Consider the following 23,423-nt stretch of genomic DNA (forward strand, 5'->3'; position numbering starts at 1 on the left):
GCCCGATTATCTCAAGCCAATCAAATGCAAGATCATCGAGTGTACAGGTTTCTTTAACCCACACAGTGGTGAGTACTGACAAAGGTTCGAATAGTACAGAGAGGCAAACTGGCGGCCGCTAAGGACCAATCACAATCCAGAGCGACGGACGCGAGATGCCCTCTTCAAATCACAGCTGACGCGAGTGACGGCTCCACCGGGTTTTATTCTGGTGACGTCATCGTACGCAGATACGCCGGGCCTTTCCGGAACACAGGCAGTCCAGCAGAGGAGCGGCAGAACAAAGGCATTTTACCAATCCTGGGCAAGAGCTCACATAGCATATTTTGCATAAAATAGAACTAAATCCCGTTAGCCACAAAGAGAGAAATACAGCAGTTAACAATGGCCGGAACAGTCTTGGAGAAAACTTCAACACGACGGCACACTACTGGGAGCTTGTGAGTACCCACACAACTGGCCAGGATCTTTCACTTTGGGCAATTCCAGAAAAGGCCAGAGAGCAGCCCTTAACCAGCATTGTGGTTTTAGAGCTACACTGAGCCGAACCCATCCGTATCTCCTTGGTATACGGTATAAAGTATAAATGCCACGATTCATTCTCAACAATATATGTATTTATCGTTGTATTAATTCAGATAATCACGACATACTGGCGGGAAAAGAATGTATGCATTTCTACTCAAACGTGTAGCAAGAGTGTTGACTCCAATTAGAAGCTACAGACCACCTGTGTCGGTGCGCGACAAAGAGCGCTGTTTGAGGTTTGGTAACGTGACACAACAATAGCAGTGTTTCCCCTACCATTGTCTTGGCAGGGCGGCCCGCGAATGCGTCAACGCACAGGAGCGGGAGAGCCGCAGAAGAGGTTGACAACTCGCCAGGTTAAGTACAAGCGTTACAAGTCTGCTCTCACTGTGCCCTGGATAGCCTTTTTCAGCAATGCATTGTACTAATTTAGCATAAGCCTATATCTGTGTACTGAGAATTTTTTCCCCCAAAATTGTTGTGATTTCTTGTGCACACTGTGAACTATAACTGGAAAACATGACAGTAAATACTGGTGAAAATAAGATAACACTGATTTACTGCTTTTGGCGTGTCAACATTTTCTTGTACAGTAGTGGCCAAAAGCACTAAACTAATCCCACTGCAGATGGTGTCTGCTATGGCCCTCAGGACATGGCCATGGTGAAAGTGGTAGCGCTCCTTGATCAGGGCTTTCAAACAGCCACTAGGGATGTGCTCCAAGGTCCCTCTTTTCAGGGTGGTGACTCGGCCTTCCCCCAGTAAAACAAGTTGGATGGGCTTTAACAAATGTCTTAGGCAGCCTGGATTAAGTATTTTATTTGATGGAGCTCAGCTTTCCAAAGCTTGGCCACTGAGACTTTGTACCCCACTGGTTGCTCCCATCTTATCCATTCTAACCATCCTGCTGGCTCGACTGATGCTTACACTTCATATTGGAACAGTGACTGGTGTAGTGCTGCTATCCAGGCCAGCCTTTCCATTATACACTGCACCCACCAGCACCTTGTGCCTTAGCCATGAGTCAGTGGCATCCATGGTGTATGCTGCCCCCCACTTCTATCCTGTCCTGACCTCAATACCAGCCTGAGAGACCTTTGGGTTGCAGAACTGTCTAGATTTGAGCCACTCCTGAGTACAGGTCACCATGATTTCTTCATTCAAATGATTTACATCAACTTGGACAATTACATTTTCATTTTAACTGTTGAAGGTCATAAGATCATTAAAGATTTAGAAACGTGCTGACTCAAACAGCAGAGGAAACATTAAATACTTATAGAAAATAGTGGTATTTTGGTCATGCTTGAAATAGAAATATTGCTATAGGTACTAAAATGATTAAAATTGGATGCCACTCATCCCTTGATTAGGTAACTCAGAAAATGTTTGGGATACTGCTACCATCTAATGGACATTCTCACTGCTCATAAAGAATTGTGCATGGTTGATTTTTTTAGTTGGTTTATACAAAGTGTACCAGTACATGCCAAATTATCCCTTTCAGATAAGAAAGCCTGTCTGTTAAAATGAACTGAATTATTCACTCACTGACTTCTGTATAACACCAAGTGTTTGGACCTTTTGAAACCAAAACCGTAATATGAAATTATTTTTTTTCTCAGCTGATTTCACTGCATTAATCTAATACCACTACAGTTCAAACGGTTAAGTGTCTTAAAATTCATAATGTGTTCCTGAAAATATCATATCATATATCAAATTGCTTTCTTAATGTGTATTTGGCCCTGCCTGCCTCTACCTCACGTGCTACAATGGATGGTGTAAAAGATCAACAAACAATGACGTAAATGGGTGAAGGGGATGACCTAGTCTTGCATATAAAATTAATTGACTGTGCAAAAGGATTAGGACTGGTGAAAGGAGGGCAGCTATGGGGGCATTTGTTGACACACACCTGCTTCTGTGTATCTTGTTTTTATTCTCTTCCTCTTTCTTACTGCCTTTGTTTTCCTCTCTTTCCTTGTCTTGTAAATTAAGGAGAAAGTTTCATCTTAATGGTTTGCACAAGGTTGGTGATGTGGTTCTAGGTGGTCTCTTTGAAGTCCACCACATATCTGTCTTCCCTGAGCTTTCCTTCACCTCAGAACCAGATCAACCAAACTGCCAAAGGTGAGTTTGACACACATACAGCAGGAAACAGTGGTGATTATTTTTACTCTGCCAAGAATGTTTAAGATAGGAAATAATATGAAAGAGCTGTGCTGCTAATTTTATCATCAGTTTAAATGTGAGTGTTCATGACAGGGATAAAGATATTTTTACTGTATAAAGTTGTATTAACAATAAACAAGATTTTTTGAAAGTTGATTTATGAGTAACAAATTTCTATCAAGTTCTCACAGTTGATACATTATTTATTAGTTGTTAATGGAGAATTTTTTTGTGCTAGCTTTGACCCTCCAGGGTTCAGACAGGCCCAGACCATGGCGTTTGCTATAGATGAGATCAACAGAAACTCCAACCTGCTTCCTAATGTGACTCTGGGATACAGTTTGTATGATAACTGTGCCGCTCTTGGAATTTCATTCCGTGCTTCATTGTCAATGGCCAGTGGTCAAGAGGAGCAGTTTCTTTTGGATCAGACATGTGTGGGGGCCCCTCCAGTCCTGGGGATTGTGGGTGAATCATACTCAACATTTCCGATTGCCATGTCAAGTGTGATAGGTTTATATAACCTGCCAATTGTAAGTCTGTCATTTTCTACCTTTTCCACTTGCCATCAAAGAATTATTTTGATGTACACTATTTTAATGAAATTCCAAATTAAATGTACCAAATTTGGGTCAAATATACTGCAAGAAATGAACGCACTCATGTTTATCACAGGTGAGTTACTTTGCCACGTGTCCCTGCCTGAGTGATCGGCAACGCTTTCCATCCTTTTTTAGAACAATCCCAAGTGATACTTTCCAGGTAAACTTAAGCAGCAAAACTAGAACTACATACTGATATGAATTACATACTACGACAAGAAGAGTGTCCTCTGAAAGAAGCTGATTAGCGTTTATGTATCAAAATATGTGCTGTACTTGTCAATGGTGAAGTTACTTGGATTTGAGAATGCATTAGAAAGAAAATGATACTATCCAGGGTGATATAGACTGATCTTCTGTGCAAGAATATTATAGAATGCACAAACTTTTTAAATTCTCTGTTCAATTAGGTGCGGGCTATGATTCAGATTCTAAAACACTTTGGCTGGACTTGGGTAGGCCTTCTGGTCAGTGATGATGACTATGGACTCCATGCTGCCCGATCCTTCCAATCTGACCTGGGTCCATCTGGTGGAGGTTGTCTGGCCTACTTAGAGGTTTTGCCTTGGGATAATGACCCAGCTGATTTTAGGAGGATTGTGAATTTGATGAAGATATCAACAGCTCGTGTGATCATTGTGTTTGCACATGAGAGTCACATGATTTACATCACAGAAGAGGTAAGAATTAAAAAAGATTTTCATTTAGGAGGAAAGATTGATTAAGGTGTGACATTATTTTTCCCAACAGATTACTATAGATACCTTGTTGCCCATCATTTTTTGGTAAAATTATGTGAAAATAATGTGCAGGTGGTGAGGCAGAATGTTACGGGCCTACAATGGATGGGCAGTGAAGCCTGGACAACATTTGCTGTGCTCCAGACCCCTGACCTCATGCCGTACCTGGGTGGAACACTGACCATTGCCATCCGCCGAGGAGAAATGCCAGGGCTCAGAGACTTCCTGTTACAAATACGTCCTGACCTACACCACAACAACAGCTATGGAAATAACATGGTGAGAGATTAACCTTGCAATCTGGTGTGGCCATTGCAAGACATATATATCGTCATTGTTAATAACACAGTTTTGAATATATTTCAGGTTAATCAGTTTTGGGAACACACATTTCAATGTAGATTTGCACCACCTCCAGCAGGTTGGGTGGAAGCTGGACGAGCATTATGCACTGGACAGGAAGATCTAGAGAGTGTGGAGACTGAGTTGCTGAATGTGTCAGACCTTAGGCCAGAGTATAATGTGTATAAGGCTGTGTATGCTCTGGCATATGCTCTCGATAACATGCTGCAGCTGTGAACCAGGGAGAGGACCTTTCAGTGAGCAGAGCTGTGCCAGTTTGCAAAGACTGGAGCCATGGCAGGTGTGATATCAAGTTTCACACCCATTTTAAAAAAAAAAAAAAAAAATCATTTTCATACTTTGTACTACATACCAAATTGTCAAGGAGGTTCTCATCACAGCAAAATGGCCAGTATTAATCATATTAATGCTTCATTATTTTGGATTACCTCAATACCCATGCTAAAAAACATACTTAACCGAATAATTTCATAATTTCAGATTGAGGGTATGGGAGTGTGCAGCTGCTTTGATGAAATTCATGACATTTAATTTTTTGCATGCACATAATTTGATTGGTTTGAGAAGTTGATTTAACAAAAGATTGCACATCTATCACCACACTTTTGTGATAGTCGGTCATTGTCTGATTTATGTATTTCTGCATCTTCTCTCATCTATTTTTAGCTTGTACATTATTTACAAAAAGTCAGCTTCACCACATCATTTGGTGATCCAGTGTCATTTGATGAGAATGGTGATGCTCTACCAATATATGATATCATGAACTGGCAGTGGCTTCCTGATGGACAAATAAAAGTTCAGACTGTGGGTGAGGTTAAGAAGTCAGTCTCTGAGGGTGAAGTGCTTACTCTTGATGAAGGCAAAATCTTCTGGAACTTTGAATCCAAAAAGGTGACCTGCTTTTTTCTGAATTCTTTTCCTTGTTTAGCATTGACTATATTGACTATTTCTCTCCTCACAGCCACCACGGTCAGTGTGCAGTGAGAGCTGTCCTCCAGGTACCCGCATGGCCAGAAAGAAGGGGGAACCTGAGTGTTGTTTTGACTGCATCCCTTGTTCTGAAGGAATGATCAGCAATAAAACTGGTTGGTCTTCATTTTTAACTGCTATATACTGGAGACATAATATACATATGTATCTCAGCAAGTCTCATGTTTTCATAGACTCCATGGAGTGCACCAGTTGTCCAGAGGATTTCTGGTCCAGTCCCCAGCGTGACCACTGTGTTCCTAAGAAAACAGAGTTCCTCTCCTATCATGAGCCTCTTGGTATCTGCTTGACAACAACTTCACTACTGGGCACATATATTTGTGTAATTGTCCTAGGGATCTTCATTCATCATCGCAGCACACCCATGGTACGTGCCAACAATTCTGAACTGAGTTTCCTGCTCTTGGTGTCACTCAAACTATGTTTCTTGTGTTCACTGCTGTTTATTGGACGACCCAGACTGTGGACATGCCAACTGAGACATGCAGCATTTGGGATCAGCTTTGTGCTTTGTGTCTCATGTATCCTGGTTAAAACCATGGTGGTTCTGGCTGTGTTCAAAGCCTCCAAGCCAGGAGGTGGAGCCAGTCTGAAGTGGTTTGGTGCTGTGCAACAGAGAGGGATAGTTTTGGCTCTTACATGCATTCAGGCAGCAATCTGTATTGCTTGGATTGTTTCTGCCTCACCAGCTCCTTATAAAAACACTGAATACCACAACGATAAGATTGTTCATGAATGTGTTGTAGGATCCACCATTGGCTTTGCAGTGTTACTTGGCTATATTGGCTTACTGGCTATTCTTAGCTTCCTGTTAGCATTTTTGGCAAGGAATCTTCCAGACAACTTTAATGAGGCCAAACTCATCACTTTCAGCATGCTGATCTTCTGTGCTGTGTGGGTGGCATTTGTCCCTGCTTATGTCAATTCCCCAGGCAAATATGCAGATGCAGTGGAGGTATTTGCCATCCTGGCCTCCAGTTTTGGCCTCTTGGTGGCACTGTTTGGACCTAAATGTTATATAATCCTTCTTAGACCAGAGAGAAACACAAAGAAAGCCATCATGGGTCGAGGCTCTGCAAAGTCATGAAGATTCACTTCAGTGCTTCAATCAGTCTTTTTTTTCCTTAGATGCAGCACCATCCTGTTCATAAAGTTTTCATTATATACAACCATGCTTCTAAATAACAGTCAGAGACTTCCTTTCAGCAACCTCAGTCACATCGAGGTGTATCTCTCTTTATCTGGGAAAACGTCAACACAGCAATGCCCTGCCGGAAGCCTGTGAGTACCCACCCAGCTGCCCAGCATCTTTGACTTTGGACAGCTCTGGAAAAGCATATAGTGCAACCACTATTCAAGAGTGTGGTTTTAAAGCCAGAACTATGCATAGAGCTGTATCTAGTTGGTACAGATTGATCTATCACCAACCAATCCTAAAAGAGAGAAAGAATGGAGTCAGTTTGTGTAGACAACACACCAAGGCCCTGTTATTCACTCGCCAACTCGCAAAGCATTCAAACACTTACAAAACCCTAACCTGACCTCATAGGAGTAGGCCTGACAAGCAACTTTCCCTCCCAATTCCCAGGTTTTCTAAAGAGTATCTGACCTCACAGCATCTCTCAAACTAATGTAGAAATTAACAATGGCCAGAAAGCTGTTTAGAAAGGATAAACATCCACCCACAACATTCATCTCCTTCATGTGGTTGCAGTCAGGGATCCTGAAGCTGCACTGCAGGTATCTCTGTGCCCTGGATAGGTAGTTTCAGCAATGCTCTGGACTAATTTAATATATTTGCATATTTGTGTACTGAGAACTGTTAAATTCTATTTTTCCAGTCAGAATGTTGTCTACTGTTTCTATGTGCACACTGTAAAAGTTTTTACATGAACTGTGACTGAAAATGATAACAGTAAATACTACTGACATTTACAGATATGTTTCAGTTCGTGTTTCAACATTATTGCTTTAATATCATTGATGTTGTTGAAAGACTAGAAAAAACACATTAGTGCCCAAAAGCATTCACAAACCCCAAATTCCACACTAGGTCAATGTAATTTCTTGAAAATATAACACAATTCACTTGGGCTTAAAAATATAAAAATATCAACAGTTTGTTTGGGCATTTGAGGATTTAGGGATGTTAATGTGACTGATAACAAAAGCAGGAAGTGAAGCAAACTCCCAACCAGGTTTGAATGTAGTGTGCTTACTTACCGGTATCTAATAAAATGTGGTTGTGCAGAAGACAGTCTCTGAAAGGAGTCAGCAATACAAAACAGCAATACTTGCTTTATTTCATTTGTCATGCGAGTCATAACAACACACATGCAGGGGCACAGGAGAGAAAACAAGATATGGCGCATCTTATATTCAAGGCTGTTGTTGTTTTTAATCAATCTTGATTTTTATTCCAAACTCATAAAAAACATTATGGAATGAATGAGCAGAGTGTGATTTGTTGGATTTTGAGTGTAAGTCCATCTCCAAGTTACCATGGAGAGTATTAATTAATTCTCATAGCAGACTGACAACTGTGCATTATAGATGTTTTAGTTGGTTTACAAATTGTTCTAGCAATTTGCCCTCATTTGTTTTTAAAACTTGTGACTTGTGAGTAACACACTGTGCTTTGGACATTTGATTTTTACACAGTGACGATGTGTTCTTGATATGATATAATATATTATAATGACATTAAATTTGAAATTGTGGCTACTTAATATGTATTTGGCCCTCCCTGCCTCTACCTCACTTGCTTCAGTGGGTGGTGTAAAAAATAAAACAACAATGACGTAAGTGGGTGAAAATGATGACATAGTCCTGTGTATAAAATTACTTGACGGTGTAAAAGCATTAGAAAAAGGGGTGAAAGGAGAAGGGCAGTTATGGGGGCATTTGTTGTCATTTATCTGATTTTTTGTATCTTGATTTTGTTCTCTTCCTCTTTCCTACTGCCTTTATCTTACTCTCTTTCCTCGTCCTGTAAATTAAGGAGAAAGTTTCATCTTAATGGTTTGCACAAGGCTGGAGATGTGGTTCTGGGTGGGCTCTTTGAAGTCCACCACACATCTCTCTTCCCTGAGCTTTCCTTCACCTCAGAACCAAATCAACCAAGTTGCAAAGGGTGAGTTGAAACCTGTGTTGGATAAATACAATTTGACGTATCAAAACAAGATTTCTGTATAGAAGATTTATGACTAACAAAGGCTCTGCTATTTTATACATTCTGCCAAGTTCTCACAATTGATGCATTAGTTGTTAATTGTTAATGGTAACATTTTTTGTGCTAGCTTTGATCCTCCAGGGTTCAGGCATGCCATGACCATGGCCTTTGCTATAGATGAGATCAACAGAAACTCCAACCTGCTACCTAATGTGACTCTGGGATACAGTCTGTATGATAACTGTGCCGCACTTGGAATTTCATTCCGTGCTTCATTGGTGCATGGCCAGTGGTCAAGAGGAACAGTTTCTTTTGGATGAGACATGTGTGGGGGCTCCTCCAGTCCTGGGGATTGTGGGTGATTCATTCTCAACGTTTACAATTGCCATGTCAAGTGTGATAGGTTTATACAAACTGCCCATGGTAAGTTTTTCATGCTGCTTTTTCCCACTTGCCATCAGAAAATAGTTTTGATGTATTCCATTTTGAAGAAAAAATAATTTAATGTTCAGAGTTTGTTGAATGACTCACCATGTATCTCACAGGTGAGTTACTTTGCCACATGTCCCTGCCTGAGTGATCGGCAGCGCTTTCCATCCTTCTTTAGAACAATCCCAAGTGATACTTTCCAGGTAAACTCAAGCAGCAAAACAAGAACTTAAAATATATATTGAGGTGGATTATTTACTACAGTAAGTTCACAGACTGACCCCCGAAGAAAGGTCATTAACTTTTATGTATCAAAATATGTACCTGTAATTAGTGAAGTTAAATGAATTTAATGCTAATTTGATGCTTCTGAATGAAAATAGTAGTTTCATCTGAAAAAAACTATATAGACAGTTTTTTTAATGGAATAATATTCAAGCATGCACTTTTTTTGAATTATTATTTTCTATTCAAATAGGTGCGTGCATTAAATCAAATTCTAAAACACTTTGGCTGGACTTGGGTAGGCCTTCTGGTCAGTGATGATGATTATGGACTCCATGCTGCACGATCCTTTCAATCTGACCTGGGTACATCTGGTGCAGGTTGTCTGGCTTACTTAGAAGTTTTGCCTTGGGGCAGTGATGCAGCTGATTTTAGGAGGATTGTGGATGTGATAAAAGTATCAACAGCTCGTGTGGTCATTGTGATTGCACATGAGACTCATGTGATTAACCTAATCGAAGAGGTAAGAATTTAGTAAGATGTTTATGGTATGGTATGATTACTGTAAACCCCTTGTTGCCCTACATAATTTGATAAAATCTTTAAATATGTTACATTGTACAATGTACAGGTGGTGAGGCAGAATGTGACAGGCCTGCAGTGGATGGGCAGTGAAGCCTGGACAACATTTATGGCACTCCAGACCCCCCACTTTATGCCATACCTGGGTGGAACACTGACTATGGCCATCCGTCGAGGAGAAATACCAGGGCTCAGAGACTTCCTGTTACAAATACGTCCTGACCTACATCACAACAACAGCTATGAAAATAACATGGTGAGATTTAAAAGCTGCAGTCTGACATGGTATTTGCAAGACCAATATATTATCATTGTTAATAACTTGTAGTTTTTTTTAAAACTATGTTTCAGGTTAATCAGTTTTGGGAACACACATTTCAGTGTAGATTTGCACCACCTCCAGCAGGTTGGGTGGAAGCTGGAGGAGCATTATGCACTGGACAGGAAGATCTAGAGAGTGTGGAGACTGAGTCCTTGGATGTTTCAGGCCTCAGGCCAGAGTATAATGTGTATAAGGCTGTATATGCTCTGGCATATGCCCTTGATGACATGCTGCAGTGTGAGCCAGGGAGAGGGCCTTTCAGCGGGCACAGCTGTGCCAGTTTGCAAAGACTGGAGCCATGGCAGGTGTGATATCAAATTACATATCTGTTTTAAATTTTTATACCTTGTAGTATGTCAAGAGGTGCCAAAGAGTTTCCCGTCACAGCAGATTAGACCATAAAAACTGGCAAAAACTACATTATTAGGAATGACATCAATACCCATGCAAAATACGTTGTACCACAATGATTTTATGGATTGAGGATATGGAAGTGTGAAAATGCTTTGATGTAATCTGTAACATTAAATGCTTTTTGCACACATACAGTTTGATTGGTATAACAATTTGATGAACAAAGGATTGCACATCTATCACCACACTTTTTTGATAGTCTGTCATTGTCTGATTTATGTATTTCTGCATCTTCTCTCATCCATTTGTAGCTAGTGCATTATTTACAAGAAGTCAACTTCACCACATCATTTGGTGATCAAGTGTCATTTGATGAGAATGGTGATGCTCTACCAATATATGATATTATGAACTGGCAGTGGCTTCCTGATGGACAAATAAAAGTTCAGACTGTGGGTGAGATTAAGTTGTCGGTCTCTGAAGGTGAAGAACTCATTCTTGATGAAAACAAAATCTTCTGGAACTTTGAATCCAAAAAGGTGACCTCTGCTTTTTTCTGAGTCCTTATCCTTGTTTGGCATGTTGATAATTCAATAATGCAGTGTAAAAGATGACAGGATAACAAATAATTATTTTTCTCCTCACAGCCACCACGGTCAGTGTGCAGTGAGAGCTGTCCTCCAGGTACCCGCATGGCCAGAAAGAAGGGGGAACCTGAGTGTTGTTTTGACTGCATCCCTTGTTCTGAGGGAAAGATCAGCAATAAGACTGGTTAGTACTAAATATATATATATATATATATATATATATATATATATAGAGCTCTGATGGAAATATCAGTAATAAAACTGGTTGGTCTTGATTTTTAACAGTTTTACTCTAGAGACATAATAAATACATGTATCTAAACAACTTTCCTGTTTTCATAGACTCCATGGAGTGCACCAGTTGTCCAGAGGATTTCTGGTCCAGTCCCCAGCGTGACCACTGTGTTCCTAAGAAAACAGAGTTCCTCTCCTATCATGAGCCTCTTGGAATCTGCTTGACAACAACCTCATTGCTGGGCACATTTATCTGTATTATTGTCCTAGGGATCTTCATCTATCATCGCAGCACACCCATGGTACGTGCCAACAATTCTGAACTGAGTTTCCTGCTCTTGGTGTCACTCAAGTTATGTTTCCTATGTTCATTGCTGTTTATTGGCCGTCCCAGACTGTGGACATGCCAGCTGAGACATGCAGCATTTGGGATCAGCTTTGTGCTTTGTGTCTCATGTATCTTGGTGAAAACCATGGTGGTTCTGGCTGTGTTCAAAGCCTCCAAGCCAGGAGGTGGAGCCAGTCTGAAGTGGTTTGGTGCTGTGCAGCAGAGAGGAACAGTTTTGACTCTTACTTCCATCCAGGCAGCCATTTGTACAGCATGGCTTGTGTCCTCATCACCAGTTCCTTATAAAAACACTGAATACCACAATGACAAGATAGTTTATGAGTGTGTTGTAGGATCCACAATTGGTTTTGCAGTGTTACTTGGCTATATTGGCTTACTGGCTATTCTTAGCTTCCTGTTAGCATTTCTAGCAAGGAATCTTCCAGACAACTTCAATGAGGCCAAACTCATCACTTTCAGCATGTTGATCTTCTGTGCTGTGTGGGTGGCATTTGTCCCTGCTTATGTCAATTCCCCAGGCAAATATGCAGATGCAGTGGAGGTATTTGCCATCTTGGCCTCCAGTTTTGGCCTCTTGGTGGCACTGTTTGGACCCAAATGTTACATAATCCTGCTGAGACCAGAGAGAAACACAAAGAAATCTATCATGGGTCGAGGCACTACAAAGTCATAAAGCCTCACTTCAGTACTTTGTCACTCTTTTATTGTAAATCAATGCTAGCACCATTGTGCTCTTCAGGTTTTCATTATATACAGTTATGCCTCTGAGAGGCTGTAAAAAACAAAACAACTGAGGGGGACCATTAACCCAAAGTTATCCTTGTTTAAGAAACCTCAACATCCATGGCCTTTGCCATTACGCTGGGAAAAATTTACCCAAGTTTGAAGTTGAGGACCTTGCAGACAGAGACAGAAGCCAACCATTCCCAGGTCACCCTAACCACACTTTTAGGTTTACCAGTTCTATCAAGCAGTCTTCCCTGTCGTCTAATCAAAGACATACTTATATAGGTCTGATAAAATGCTTACAAGCGCAATGATCAACTTTAAGCCTAAGCTATTCTGAGAAGAGGTACATGCTTGAAAATGATGTTTTTTGTGGACAACTTGTCAATAGCACAGAAATCCAATAAGAAGATACTTCTGCAGGTCTGATCAAGTATGCTGTGGCTCCCAATTACTTCCCTCATCATTGACCATGTGACCACTGTACTTTAGTAAAACTATTGAAGTCTCTGACAAGACCTGCAAGTACAAACAACAATCAGAGACTTCCTTTCAACAATTTCAGTCACATAGAGGTGTCTTTGTCAAGGAAAACTTCAAAACAATAACACACTCCTGGGAGCTTGTAAGTATCCACATAACTAGCCATCATTTCTCACTGTCAACTCCAGAGCAGGACAGAGCACAGCCTTTATAAAGGAGTGTGGTTTAAGGATCAGAGCTATGCATAGAGCTCAAACCTAGAAGGAAGGGAGTTAGTTTTTGTAGCCAGGGTCAACACTTCAATGCTATCTGCGAATTAATATGCTCAAACACTTAAATGGCTCCATGGGAGTAGGCCTATCAACATTTTGCCTTTAACATGGGAAATAAGGTTCAGTGAGGTGTGACGCACACAAAAGGTGTGGTCTCATTACCTTATCTACTTCAAGGGGTTGTAATTAGCCTATACGTATTCCAATTTTTGAAGATGATTTCTTGTACGTTTTGAGAGGCTGTTATTCGGTCTTTGTGGACTTGTTATTATGGTGTTATGACCAAACATGTCAGTAGGTGGCAGCAGGACGTGCAGGTGGGTCAAAATCGGCTTCATACTGTTGTTGGCTTCCTCATCATTCTGCTATGAGGAGGCAATGCTACATTGCTCATTTAACCTATTGCAAATTGTATGTGAGAATATTTTAAATGGATTTACATTTGTGTGTATTCCTTTTTTTGCTCCTTAACTGTGACGTTGGACCACAATGCCATCTGTAGGTGTTGTTAGCTTAGCGGCTTAACAGCTGTTTACATTGTGTACACCTGCTCCTTGCTGATATGGACTGAAAACTCGAGAGGTCCATAATCCGAAATACATTGCACATTAAGTTAAAAACTGAAATACTGAATTCACTTAAGTATGTATGACTATTTCACACATTTACTACCTGTCTGACTCTGAAATTGACAATAGTAATGTGGTGATTTATATGGTTATTGTTAAAACAGGGCAAATGTTTTACAAACTAAATAATGAAAATTAAAATAAATTCTGCCAGGAGGAGTAAACACAGCAACTGCCTAATGTTGTCCCAGTCTGCACACTTAAAATTTTTATGAGAGTTGTTTGCATGATTGCATACTGTAACAGAAGCTGGCCCAGATAAACCCCACCCAGGGTTAAAATGCGGTGTCCATTCTTACCCAATAAATACTATACATCATACTATACAATAAGTTGTGTGAATCAGCAGTCACATGTACAATGGTAACATAAGGTAAGTGAGTTGCACATGGGTATTTTTGTATGCCATCCTGGAAGATAGCATCACCCTGGTTCCTTTGACAAAAAGTCAGTGGGATTTTTTCATTGGCTTTTGGATTACTGCAGAAAAAAGCTCCATAACCAACAAAAGATATTTAAATGTTTTGCACAGCAAGATAATCTTTCTTTTTGAAGCCTAAACGCAGTCGCCAGGAGTGAAAGGCTAATGTCAAGCTTTAAATAGTCACATGATATCAACACCACCACTGCCTTTCCAGCTCATAATTTTATTCAACACTTACCTCTTTTACAAAAGCCTTTCTTCTTAGAAAGTCAGTAGTAGTATAAAAATAGCAAGGCTGTAAAGGTGTACTGGTGAGTTGATTGGTTTTCATGTGCAGTATTATGACATCAGCAGCTTCTGTAGTCTCATTTAGCTACTCGTTAGCAACCACCTCTTCTAAGACATGTAAAAGCTTAAAAAATCAGAAGGGTATTTTCTGATATATTTTGTCTGTGATGTATGCTAGCCTTAAAACAATGCATGCCGGTCAGAAATTTTGTGCAATTTTTGCTGGTGCTGCACAGGATCACCATATCACTTGACATTAAAACCTTACGGGAGCAAGGTGACTGCAGTTTTCTGCTAAGTTGCACCAACTTGGAACCATCTTTGTGACGACAGAACTTGATCCTGATTGGTTTAAGTCTTACATTAATAATCGTACATTTTTATTCTTCATTTGAACTTCAGATCTCCTGTAGCTATCTCCTCCAAAATTGATGTCATATATTTGATCTCCTTCTTCTGGCAGCTCATGATTTACGTGTACCCACACTAACCAAAAGACTTGCTGGGTGGAGAGGCAAAGTCCAAATGAACATAAATCCAAAAGGCAACAAAGAACAGGGGAGGGACAGGACTATATATACACACGGATAATTAGTAATAAGTCACAGGTCTGGCTGAAAAAAGGAAGGGAAGCAAAATAAAACAGGATGACAACGAACCACCAAGAAACACTAGGTAAGGTGACTTTCCATAATGAAACGGGAAAAGAAAGTCACTAGGAACATGAGAGCGAAGGATAACTTTCAGAGAAACTAACATCAAAATCATTAAGGGCGCAGGTCATGACTTGAACAATTACATTTTCAAAGTAACAGTTGCATTTTAAGATTGTGAGGAAATGACTCTTCAAATCAAACCATGGACGAAACATTAAGTAGTGCCACCAATAGTGGTATTTTGGTGACATTTGAAAAATGAATACTACTAAAGTTACAAATAGTTTTAAAAATAGTTCCCACCCATTGCTTAATTATAGCCCTCAAAAAATGGTTTGGTATATAACTACCATCTAGTGAATATTGTCATGGCTAATTCTGTCTGTTGTTGATGTTTTAGTTTGTTTGTGAAATGTACTGAATGAATGCCACGAGTTTAAGATTTAACGCCAAGATTAAAATGGCTGTGTCTCTTACACGTAAAGTGGACTGTTCATGTCACTGACTTTTGGATAATATGATGTTCTCAGACCATTTGAAACTGAAACAACATGTTAGAAATGGATTTTCATTCAGAAGATTCACGTCATTGATCAAAATACTACTACTGCTCAGTCCACTACCAAGTGTTAGAAAACTCCTAATTTGTTTTTAATATAATATAATCTAATATAATGATATTAAATTTGACATTTTTGCTTCTTAATGTGTATCAGGCCCTCCCTGCCTCTACCTCACTTTCTACAGTGGGTGTTGTAAAAGATTAAACAAACAATGACGTAAATGGGTGAAGGTGATGACATAGTCCTGTATTTAACATTGAGTGAATGTGCAGTAGGATTAGAGATAGAGGTGAAAGAAGGAGGGCAGTTATGGGAGCATTTGTTGACACACACCTGCTTCTGTGTATCTTGGTTTTATTCTCTTCTTCTGTCTTACTGCCTTTGTTTTCCTCTCTTTCCTCATCTTGTAAATTAAGAAAAAGGTTTCATCTTAATGGTTTGCACAAGGCTGGCGATGTGGTTCTGGGTGGGCAGTTTGAAGTCCACCACATATCTCTCTTCCCTGAGCTTTCCTTCACCTCAGAGCCAAATCAACCAAGTTGCCAAGGGTGAGTTTGACACACATACAGCTGGAAACAGTGGTAATTATTTTTATTCTGCCAAGAAATGTTGATGGAAGAAAATATGAAAGATCTGTGCTGAGAATTTGTCATGAGTTGAAATGTGAGTGCTCATGACAGGGAACAAGACATTTTTATTGTATAAATTACAGGTGTATTCAAATTTGACATACAAAAACAAGATTTCTGGATAGATTATGAAGAACAAAGGCTCAGCTGTTTTGTTTTTTCTGCCATGGTCTCACAGTTGACACATTAGTTGTTAATTGTTAACGGGGACATTTCTGTGCTAGCTTTGACCCTCCAGGGTTCAGGTATGTCATGACCATGGCCTTTGCTATAGAGGAGATCAACAGAAACTCCAACCTGCTTCCTAATGTGACTCTGGGATACAGTCTGTATGATAACTGTGCCTCACTTGGAATTTCATTCCGTACTGCATTGTCAATGGCCAGTGGTCAAGAGGAACAGTTTCTTTTGGATGAGACATGTGTGGGGGCTCCTCCAGTCCTGGGGATTGTGGGTGAATCATTCTCAACATTTACAATTGCCATGTCAAGTGTGATAGGTTTATACAAACTGCCCATGGTAAGTTTTTCATGCTGCTTTTTCCCACTTGCCATCAGGAGTATTCCATTTTTGGTGAAATAATAATTAAATGCTCAAATGAATATCCCTTGTACACCCATATGTCTCTAGGTGAGTTACTATGCCACATGTTCCTGCCTGAGTGATCGGCAGCGCTTTCCATCCTTCTTTAGAACAATCCCAAGTGATACTTTCCAGGTAAACTTAAGCAGCAAATGAAGAACATAAATAGTTCTTCATTTTCAGAGGTAGTTTCCTCTGAAAAAGCTTCACTATATGTGTGTGTGTATATATATATATATATATATATATATATATATATATATATATATATATATTTTTTTTTTTTTTTTTATTTTTTTTTTTTCAAATTCTCTATTCAAATAGGTGCGTGCCATGATTCAGATTCTAAAACACTTTGGCTGGACTTGGGTAGGCCTTCTGGTCAGTGATGATGATTATGGACTCAATGCTGCTCGATCCTTCCAGTCTGACTTGGGTCCATCTGGTGGAGGTTGTCTGGCCTACTTAGAAGTTTTGCCTTGGGATAATGACGCAGCTGAATTTCGTAGGATTGTGGATTTGATAAAAGCGTCAACAGCTCGTGTGGTCATTGTGTTTGCACATGAGAGTCACATGATTTACATCACAGAAGAGGTAAGAATTAAAAAAGATTTTCATTTAGGAGGAAAGATTGATTAAGGTGTGACATTTTTTCCCAACAGATTACTATAAATACCTTGTTGCCCATCATTTTTTGGTAAAATTATGTGAAAATAATGCACAGGTGGTGAGGCAGAATGTTACAGGCCTACAATGGATGGGCAGTGAAGCCTGGACAACATTTGCTGTGCTCCAGACCCCTGACCTCATGCCGTACCTGGGTGGAACACTGACCATCTCCATCCGTCGAGGAGAAATACCAGGGCTCAGAGACTTCCTGTTACAAATTCGCCCCGACCTACACCACAACAACAGCTATGGAAATAATATGGTGAGAGATAAACCTTGCAATCTAAAGTGATAGTTGCAAGAAAATATATTCCCATTGTTCAATACATGTATTTTTTTTTATATATATTTCAGGTAAATCAGTTTTGGGAACACACTTTTCAGTGTAGATTTGCACCACCTCCAGCAGGTTGGGTGGAAGCTGGAGGAGCATTATGCACTGGACAGGAAGATCTAGAGAATGTGGAGACTGAGTTGTTTGACATCTCAGACCTTAGGCCAGAGTATAATGTGTATAAGGCTGTATATGCTCTGGCATATGCCCTTGATAACATGCTGCACTGTGAGCCAGGCAGAGGGCCTTTCAGTGGGAACAGCTGTGCCACTTTTCAAAGACTGGAGCCATGGCAGGTGTAATATCAAGTTATACACCTGTTTTACACCCTGCCATATATAATTAAGAGCAAACGAGTTAAAGAAAAGGAGAATAGAAATTATACAAATACTACACTATTATGCATGACATCAATACCCATGTAAAACACAAGGCACCTCGATAGGTGATTGAGGATATTGAAGTGTGCAGCGGCTTTGATCAGGTTCATAACAGTAAATGATTATTATTACATGCACACAAAATGATTAGAATGACAAGTTGACAAAGGATTGCACATCTATCATCCCAGTTTTTTGATAATCTGTCATACCCTTTATGTCTTTCTGTATCCTTTCTCATTCATTTGTAGCTTGTACATTATTTACAAAAAGTCAACTTCACAACATCATTTGGTGATCAAGTGTCATTTGATGAGAATGGTGATGCTCTACCAATATATGATATCATGAACTGGCAGTGGCTTCCTGATGGACAAATAAAAATTCAGACTGTGGGTGATATTAAGAAGTCAGTCTCTAAGGGTGATGAGCTCATTCTTGATGAAGGCAAAATCTTCTGGAACTTTGAATCTAAAAAGGTGACCTCTGCTTTTTTCTGAATCCTTTCCCTTTTCTGGGCTGTTCCAGTATTGCTGTGTAAAGGAGTGCAGAATAACAGAGGATTACTTCTCTCCTCACAGCCACCACAGTCAGTGTGCAGTGAGAGCTGTCCTCCAGGTACCCGCATGGCCAGAAAGAAGGGAGAACCTGAGTGTTGTTTTGACTGTGTTCCTTGTTCTGAGGGAAAGATCAGCAATAAAACTGGTTGGTCTTGATTTTTAACTATTATACTTTGACATTATATACATATACATCTCAACAACTCTCATGTTTTCATAGACTCCATGGAGTGCACCAGTTGTCCAGAGGATTTCTGGTCCAGTCCCCAGCGTGATCACTGTGTTCCTAAGAAAACAGAGTTCCTCTCTTATCATGAGCCTCTGGGAATCTGCTTGACAGCCACCTCACTGCTGGGCACATCTATCTGTATTATTGTCTTAGGGATCTTCATCCATCATCGCAGCACACCCATGGTACGTGCCAACAATTCTGAACTGAGTTTCCTGCTCTTGGTGTCACTCAAACTATGTTTCCTATGTTCACTGTTGTTTATCGGTCGTCCCAGACTGTGGACATGCCAACTGAGACATGCAGCATTTGGGATCAGCTTTGTGCTTTGTGTCTCATGTATCCTGGTGAAAACCATGGTGGTTCTGGCTGTGTTCAAAGCCTCCAAGCCAGGAGGTGGAACCAGTCTGAAGTGGTTTGGTGCTGTGCAACAGAGAGGGACAGTTCTGGCTCTTACATCCATTCAGGCAGCCATTTGCACAGCATGGCTTGTGTCTTCCTCACCAGCTCCATATAAAAACACTGAATATCACAATGACAAGATAGTTTATGAGTGTGTTGTAGGATCCACAGTTGGTTTTGCAGTGTTACTTGGCTATATTGGTTTATTGGCTATCCTCAGTTTCCTGTTAGCATTTCTAGCAAGGAATCTTCCAGACAATTTTAATGAGGCCAAACTCATCACTTTCAGCATGCTGATCTTCTGTGCTGTGTGGGTGGCATTTGTCCCTGCTTATGTCAATTCCCCAGGCAAATATGCAGATGCAGTGGAGGTATTTGCCATCCTGGCCTCCAGCTTTGGCCTCTTGGTGGCGCTGTTTGGACCCAAATGTTACATAATCCTATTGAGACCAGAGAGAAACACAAAGAAAGCTATCATGGGTCGAGACACTACAAAGTCATAAAGCATCACTTCAGTGCTCAATTAGTATTTTATTGCCATTTAATCTAGCACCATCCTGCTCAGAAAGTTTTCATTTTATAGAATCATGCTCCTGGGAAGATGCAAAACAAAACAACTGAGGGGTCTATTAACCTGATGTTAGCGTTTTTTACCACCACATCCACGGCCTCCATGGTATGCAAGAGAAAATCTTGACAAGATGGAAGTTGAGGGCCTTGCAGACAGTGACCTATGAGCCAAACATTCCCAGGTTAACCTCACTGAGGGAGACAATCCCCCCCCCCCCCAAATACAACTGCAAATCTGACAAAATGACTATAAAGACAGTGGACTGAAGTATGCTGACAGAAGGCAAATGCTTGAAAATGATGTTTCTTATGGACACTTTGTCATTAGCACAGAAGTCCAATAACAAGATCCTACTGCAGTTATGATCAAGAATGCTGTTCCTCCCAATCACTTGCTTCAAGGTGTCATTACCCATGTGAACACTGAAATTTTCCAGTACAACTATTGAAGCCTCAGGCAACACATTATCTAGTAACCCACCCAGAAGTTCTAAGAAGGAGAGGCACATATAGCCTTCAGAGACTTCCTCTTAGCAACTCTTAATGCATAGAAGTCCTCCTCTCTTTGTCAGGGAAATCTGTCGGGAGCCTGTGATTATCCACACAACTGGACAGCATCTTTCACCCTGGGCAAGTTATATTTCAGTAGAACTATTGAAGTCTCTGTAATGAGACCTACAAACAACAGTCAGACTTCCTTTCAGCAGCTTCAGTCAAATAGAAGTGACTTTGTTGGGGAAAACTTCAAACAATGACACTGGGGGAGTTTGCTGGGAGTTTGTGAGTATCCACGCTGGGGATGCACCGATACCGATACCAGCATCGGGTATCTGTCCGATACCCTGTTCCTGTACTCGTATTCATAAAAGTGTCCTGATACCACAGCACCTGATACCACTTTACGGCAGCATGACGTTCAGTTGGGCGGTCAGGTGCTAATTGAGAGCAAGGAGGAGCAATGTTAGCGGAGTGGAGGTTTTTCAAAGTGGATGATGGTGACAAAAGTAAAGTGGACTACAAATTATGCTCTGCAAAGTTGTCAAGAGGATGGACGAAAGCGAGTACTTTCAACACAGGCAATCTGATAAAACATCTAAAAAACAGCAGCAGTGTGGAAAGTGAAAGGCTTTTTAGCTCAGTGTCCCACATTGTAGATGAAATCCGAAACAGACTAACAGCTGATAATGCTGAGAAGCTGCTTTTCATTAAAAAAAACTGCCCTTCACTTTTCAAAATAGATTTAGTTCTCACAGACAGACCTTGCTGATTACATGATAATGCCTTGTTGCTTTGCCACAGTTTTATGTTTGTGCAGTTATATTTCAGGGCTATATTTAAGTGAAATATGTGGCAAGACTGTTTAAAAAAAAAAAGATGCAGTTGAATGCTAAAATGTCAATAACAGTACTTCTATTTGAGTAAAATTTGTGGCAATGACATATATAATGGAATGTTCAAATGTCGGTCACAGCACTTTCTTACAGCCAGAAAATGAAACAATATCTGATGAAAATAAAACACATTTTCAAGTAAATATACGAAGTGTAATGGTATTAATAAGTACTCATATTGGTACTCGGTATTGGCAAGTACTCAAATGTATGTACTTGTAATTGGATTGAAAAAATGTGGTATCGGTGCATCCCTAATACACACAACAGGACAGAGTGTGGCCTTAATCAAGGAGTGTGGTTTTAGAATTAGAGCTACCCACAGAGCTGAACCGAGCCATATCTAGTTGGTACAGATTCATCAATTTCATAATTCCAGGACTCTCTCCAGAAAGACGGGAGTCAATTTGTGTAGCCAGGGTGACCACATCAAGGCCTTCTCTTTCACCTGCCAACTAACACACTCAAACTCATTTACATTTCTCCAGCTGGGCCCCGTGGGAGTAGGCCTGACAAGCATGTTTCCTTCCTGGGATCTCCACCCAGAGTTGAATGCAATGTCCATTTTGACCCAATAAATTCTGTGAGTGCTGGAGAAAATGGTTCTCTGAAATGAGTAAACTGCAATACTATGGCAATGTAAAGCAATGCACAGGAGTACCTCTTTCATAGTAATTTTCAAAGAAACTAGCATTATAAGATTGTGAAGAACTCACAAATGTAAAATCAGACCATGGAGGAAACATTAAATACTAAGAGCAAATAATGTTATTTTGGTAATGTTTGAAAAATTATTACCGCTATTGTTGCTATTATCAAAAAAAAAAAGGTTGCTACTCATCACATAATGATAGTCTCACAAAATGGTTACCATCCGGTGAATGTTCTCATGGCTGACTCTGTGTGTCGTTGATATTTTAATGGGTTTATGAAATGAACGCAATTTCATGCCAAAATCTGCCATCCAGATAAAAGATGGCTGTCTATTAAAAATTAACTGAATTATTCAGTCACTGACTTGTGTATAACATGATGTGCTTGAGCCATTTGAAACTGAAACAACAGAGAAAATGAATTTTTACTCACTTGATTTCACTTCATTGATCTTATGCCATTACCACTCAATCCATTAAAAACTCCCAAATCCCAATGTGTTACTGATATAATCTAATATAATTAATATAATATAATGAAATTAAATTTGACATTTTGGATTCTTAATGTGTATCAGGCCCTCCCTGCCTCTACCTCACTTGCTACAATGGGTGGTGTAAATGATTAAACAAACAGTGACGTAAATGGCTAAAGGGGATGACACAGTCCTGTTATTTAAAATTAAGCGTGTGTGCAGTAGGATTAGAAAAAGGTGAAAGGACGAGGGCAGTTATGGGGGCATTTGTTGACACACACCTGCTCTTCTGTAGCTTGATTTTGTTTTCTTCCTCTTTCTTACTGCCTTTTTTTTCTTCTCTTTCCTCATCTTGTGAATTAAGGAAAAAGTTTCATCTTAATGGTTTGCACAAGGCTGGTGATGTGGTTCTGGGTGGGCTTTTTGAAGTCCACTATATGTCTGTCTTCCCTGAGTTTTCCTTCACCTCAGAGCCAAATCAACCAAACTGCCAAGGGTGAGTTTGACACACATACAGCAGGAAACAGTGGTGATTATTTTTATTCTGCCAAGAATGTTTAAGATAGGAAATATCATGAAAGAGCTGTGCTGGGAATTTTGTCATCAGTTGAAATGTGAGTGTTTATGACAGGGAGCAAGATATTTTTGCTGTATAAATTACCAGTGTGTTAAAACGATGTATTACAATTTGACATACAAAAACAAGATTTCTGGATAGATGAGTAACAAAGCACCAGCTATTTTGGACATTTCTGCCACATTTCTCACAATTGACATTTTATTTGTTAGTTGTTAATAGTAATTAATAATTGTTGTTAATAATTTTTTGTGCTAGCTTTGACCTCGCAGGGT

The 23,423-nt window shown here is 40.0% G+C and overlaps 3 protein-coding genes and 1 long non-coding RNA gene across 4 annotated transcripts; all 4 read left to right on the forward strand.

Moving 5' to 3' along the window:
- The first annotated feature begins 209 nt into the window (after nucleotides 1–209).
- Nucleotides 210–3,490, forward strand: LOC127139073 (uncharacterized). Its single transcript, XR_007808956.1, has 3 exons — nucleotides 210–440; nucleotides 819–2,661; nucleotides 2,942–3,490. It is a non-coding gene; the product is annotated as an uncharacterized LOC127139073 (long non-coding RNA).
- A 1,857-nt stretch (nucleotides 3,491–5,347) lies between these two features.
- Nucleotides 5,348–8,145, forward strand: LOC108900903 (extracellular calcium-sensing receptor). Its single transcript, XM_018702169.2, has 2 exons — nucleotides 5,348–5,496; nucleotides 5,575–8,145. The coding sequence occupies exons 1-2, from the start codon at nucleotides 5,418–5,420 to the stop codon at nucleotides 6,486–6,488; spliced, it is 993 nt and encodes a 330-aa protein (XP_018557685.2). The 5' UTR covers nucleotides 5,348–5,417; the 3' UTR covers nucleotides 6,489–8,145.
- A 140-nt stretch (nucleotides 8,146–8,285) lies between these two features.
- Nucleotides 8,286–12,328, forward strand: LOC108900904 (extracellular calcium-sensing receptor-like). The gene is given in 10 exon segments (XM_051065698.1): nucleotides 8,286–8,534; nucleotides 8,701–8,851; nucleotides 8,853–8,996; nucleotides 9,119–9,205; nucleotides 9,481–9,750; nucleotides 9,859–10,065; nucleotides 10,161–10,436; nucleotides 10,797–11,024; nucleotides 11,133–11,256; nucleotides 11,415–12,328. Coding segments are annotated over 10 exon segments (2,640 nt in total). The 5' UTR covers nucleotides 8,286–8,295.
- A 3,677-nt stretch (nucleotides 12,329–16,005) lies between these two features.
- Nucleotides 16,006–19,994, forward strand: LOC108900905 (extracellular calcium-sensing receptor). Its single transcript, XM_018702171.2, has 9 exons — nucleotides 16,006–16,244; nucleotides 16,550–16,844; nucleotides 16,956–17,042; nucleotides 17,232–17,501; nucleotides 17,632–17,838; nucleotides 17,931–18,206; nucleotides 18,542–18,769; nucleotides 18,872–18,995; nucleotides 19,071–19,994. Exons 1-9 carry the CDS (start codon nucleotides 16,006–16,008, stop codon nucleotides 19,982–19,984), a joined length of 2,640 nt encoding a protein of 879 aa, XP_018557687.2. The 3' UTR covers nucleotides 19,985–19,994.
- The last annotated feature ends 3,429 nt before the right edge of the window (nucleotides 19,995–23,423 follow it).

Source organism: Lates calcarifer, linkage group LG21 (assembly GCF_001640805.2).
Source record: "Lates calcarifer isolate ASB-BC8 linkage group LG21, TLL_Latcal_v3, whole genome shotgun sequence".
NCBI classification, from domain to species: domain Eukaryota; kingdom Metazoa; phylum Chordata; class Actinopteri; family Centropomidae; genus Lates; species Lates calcarifer.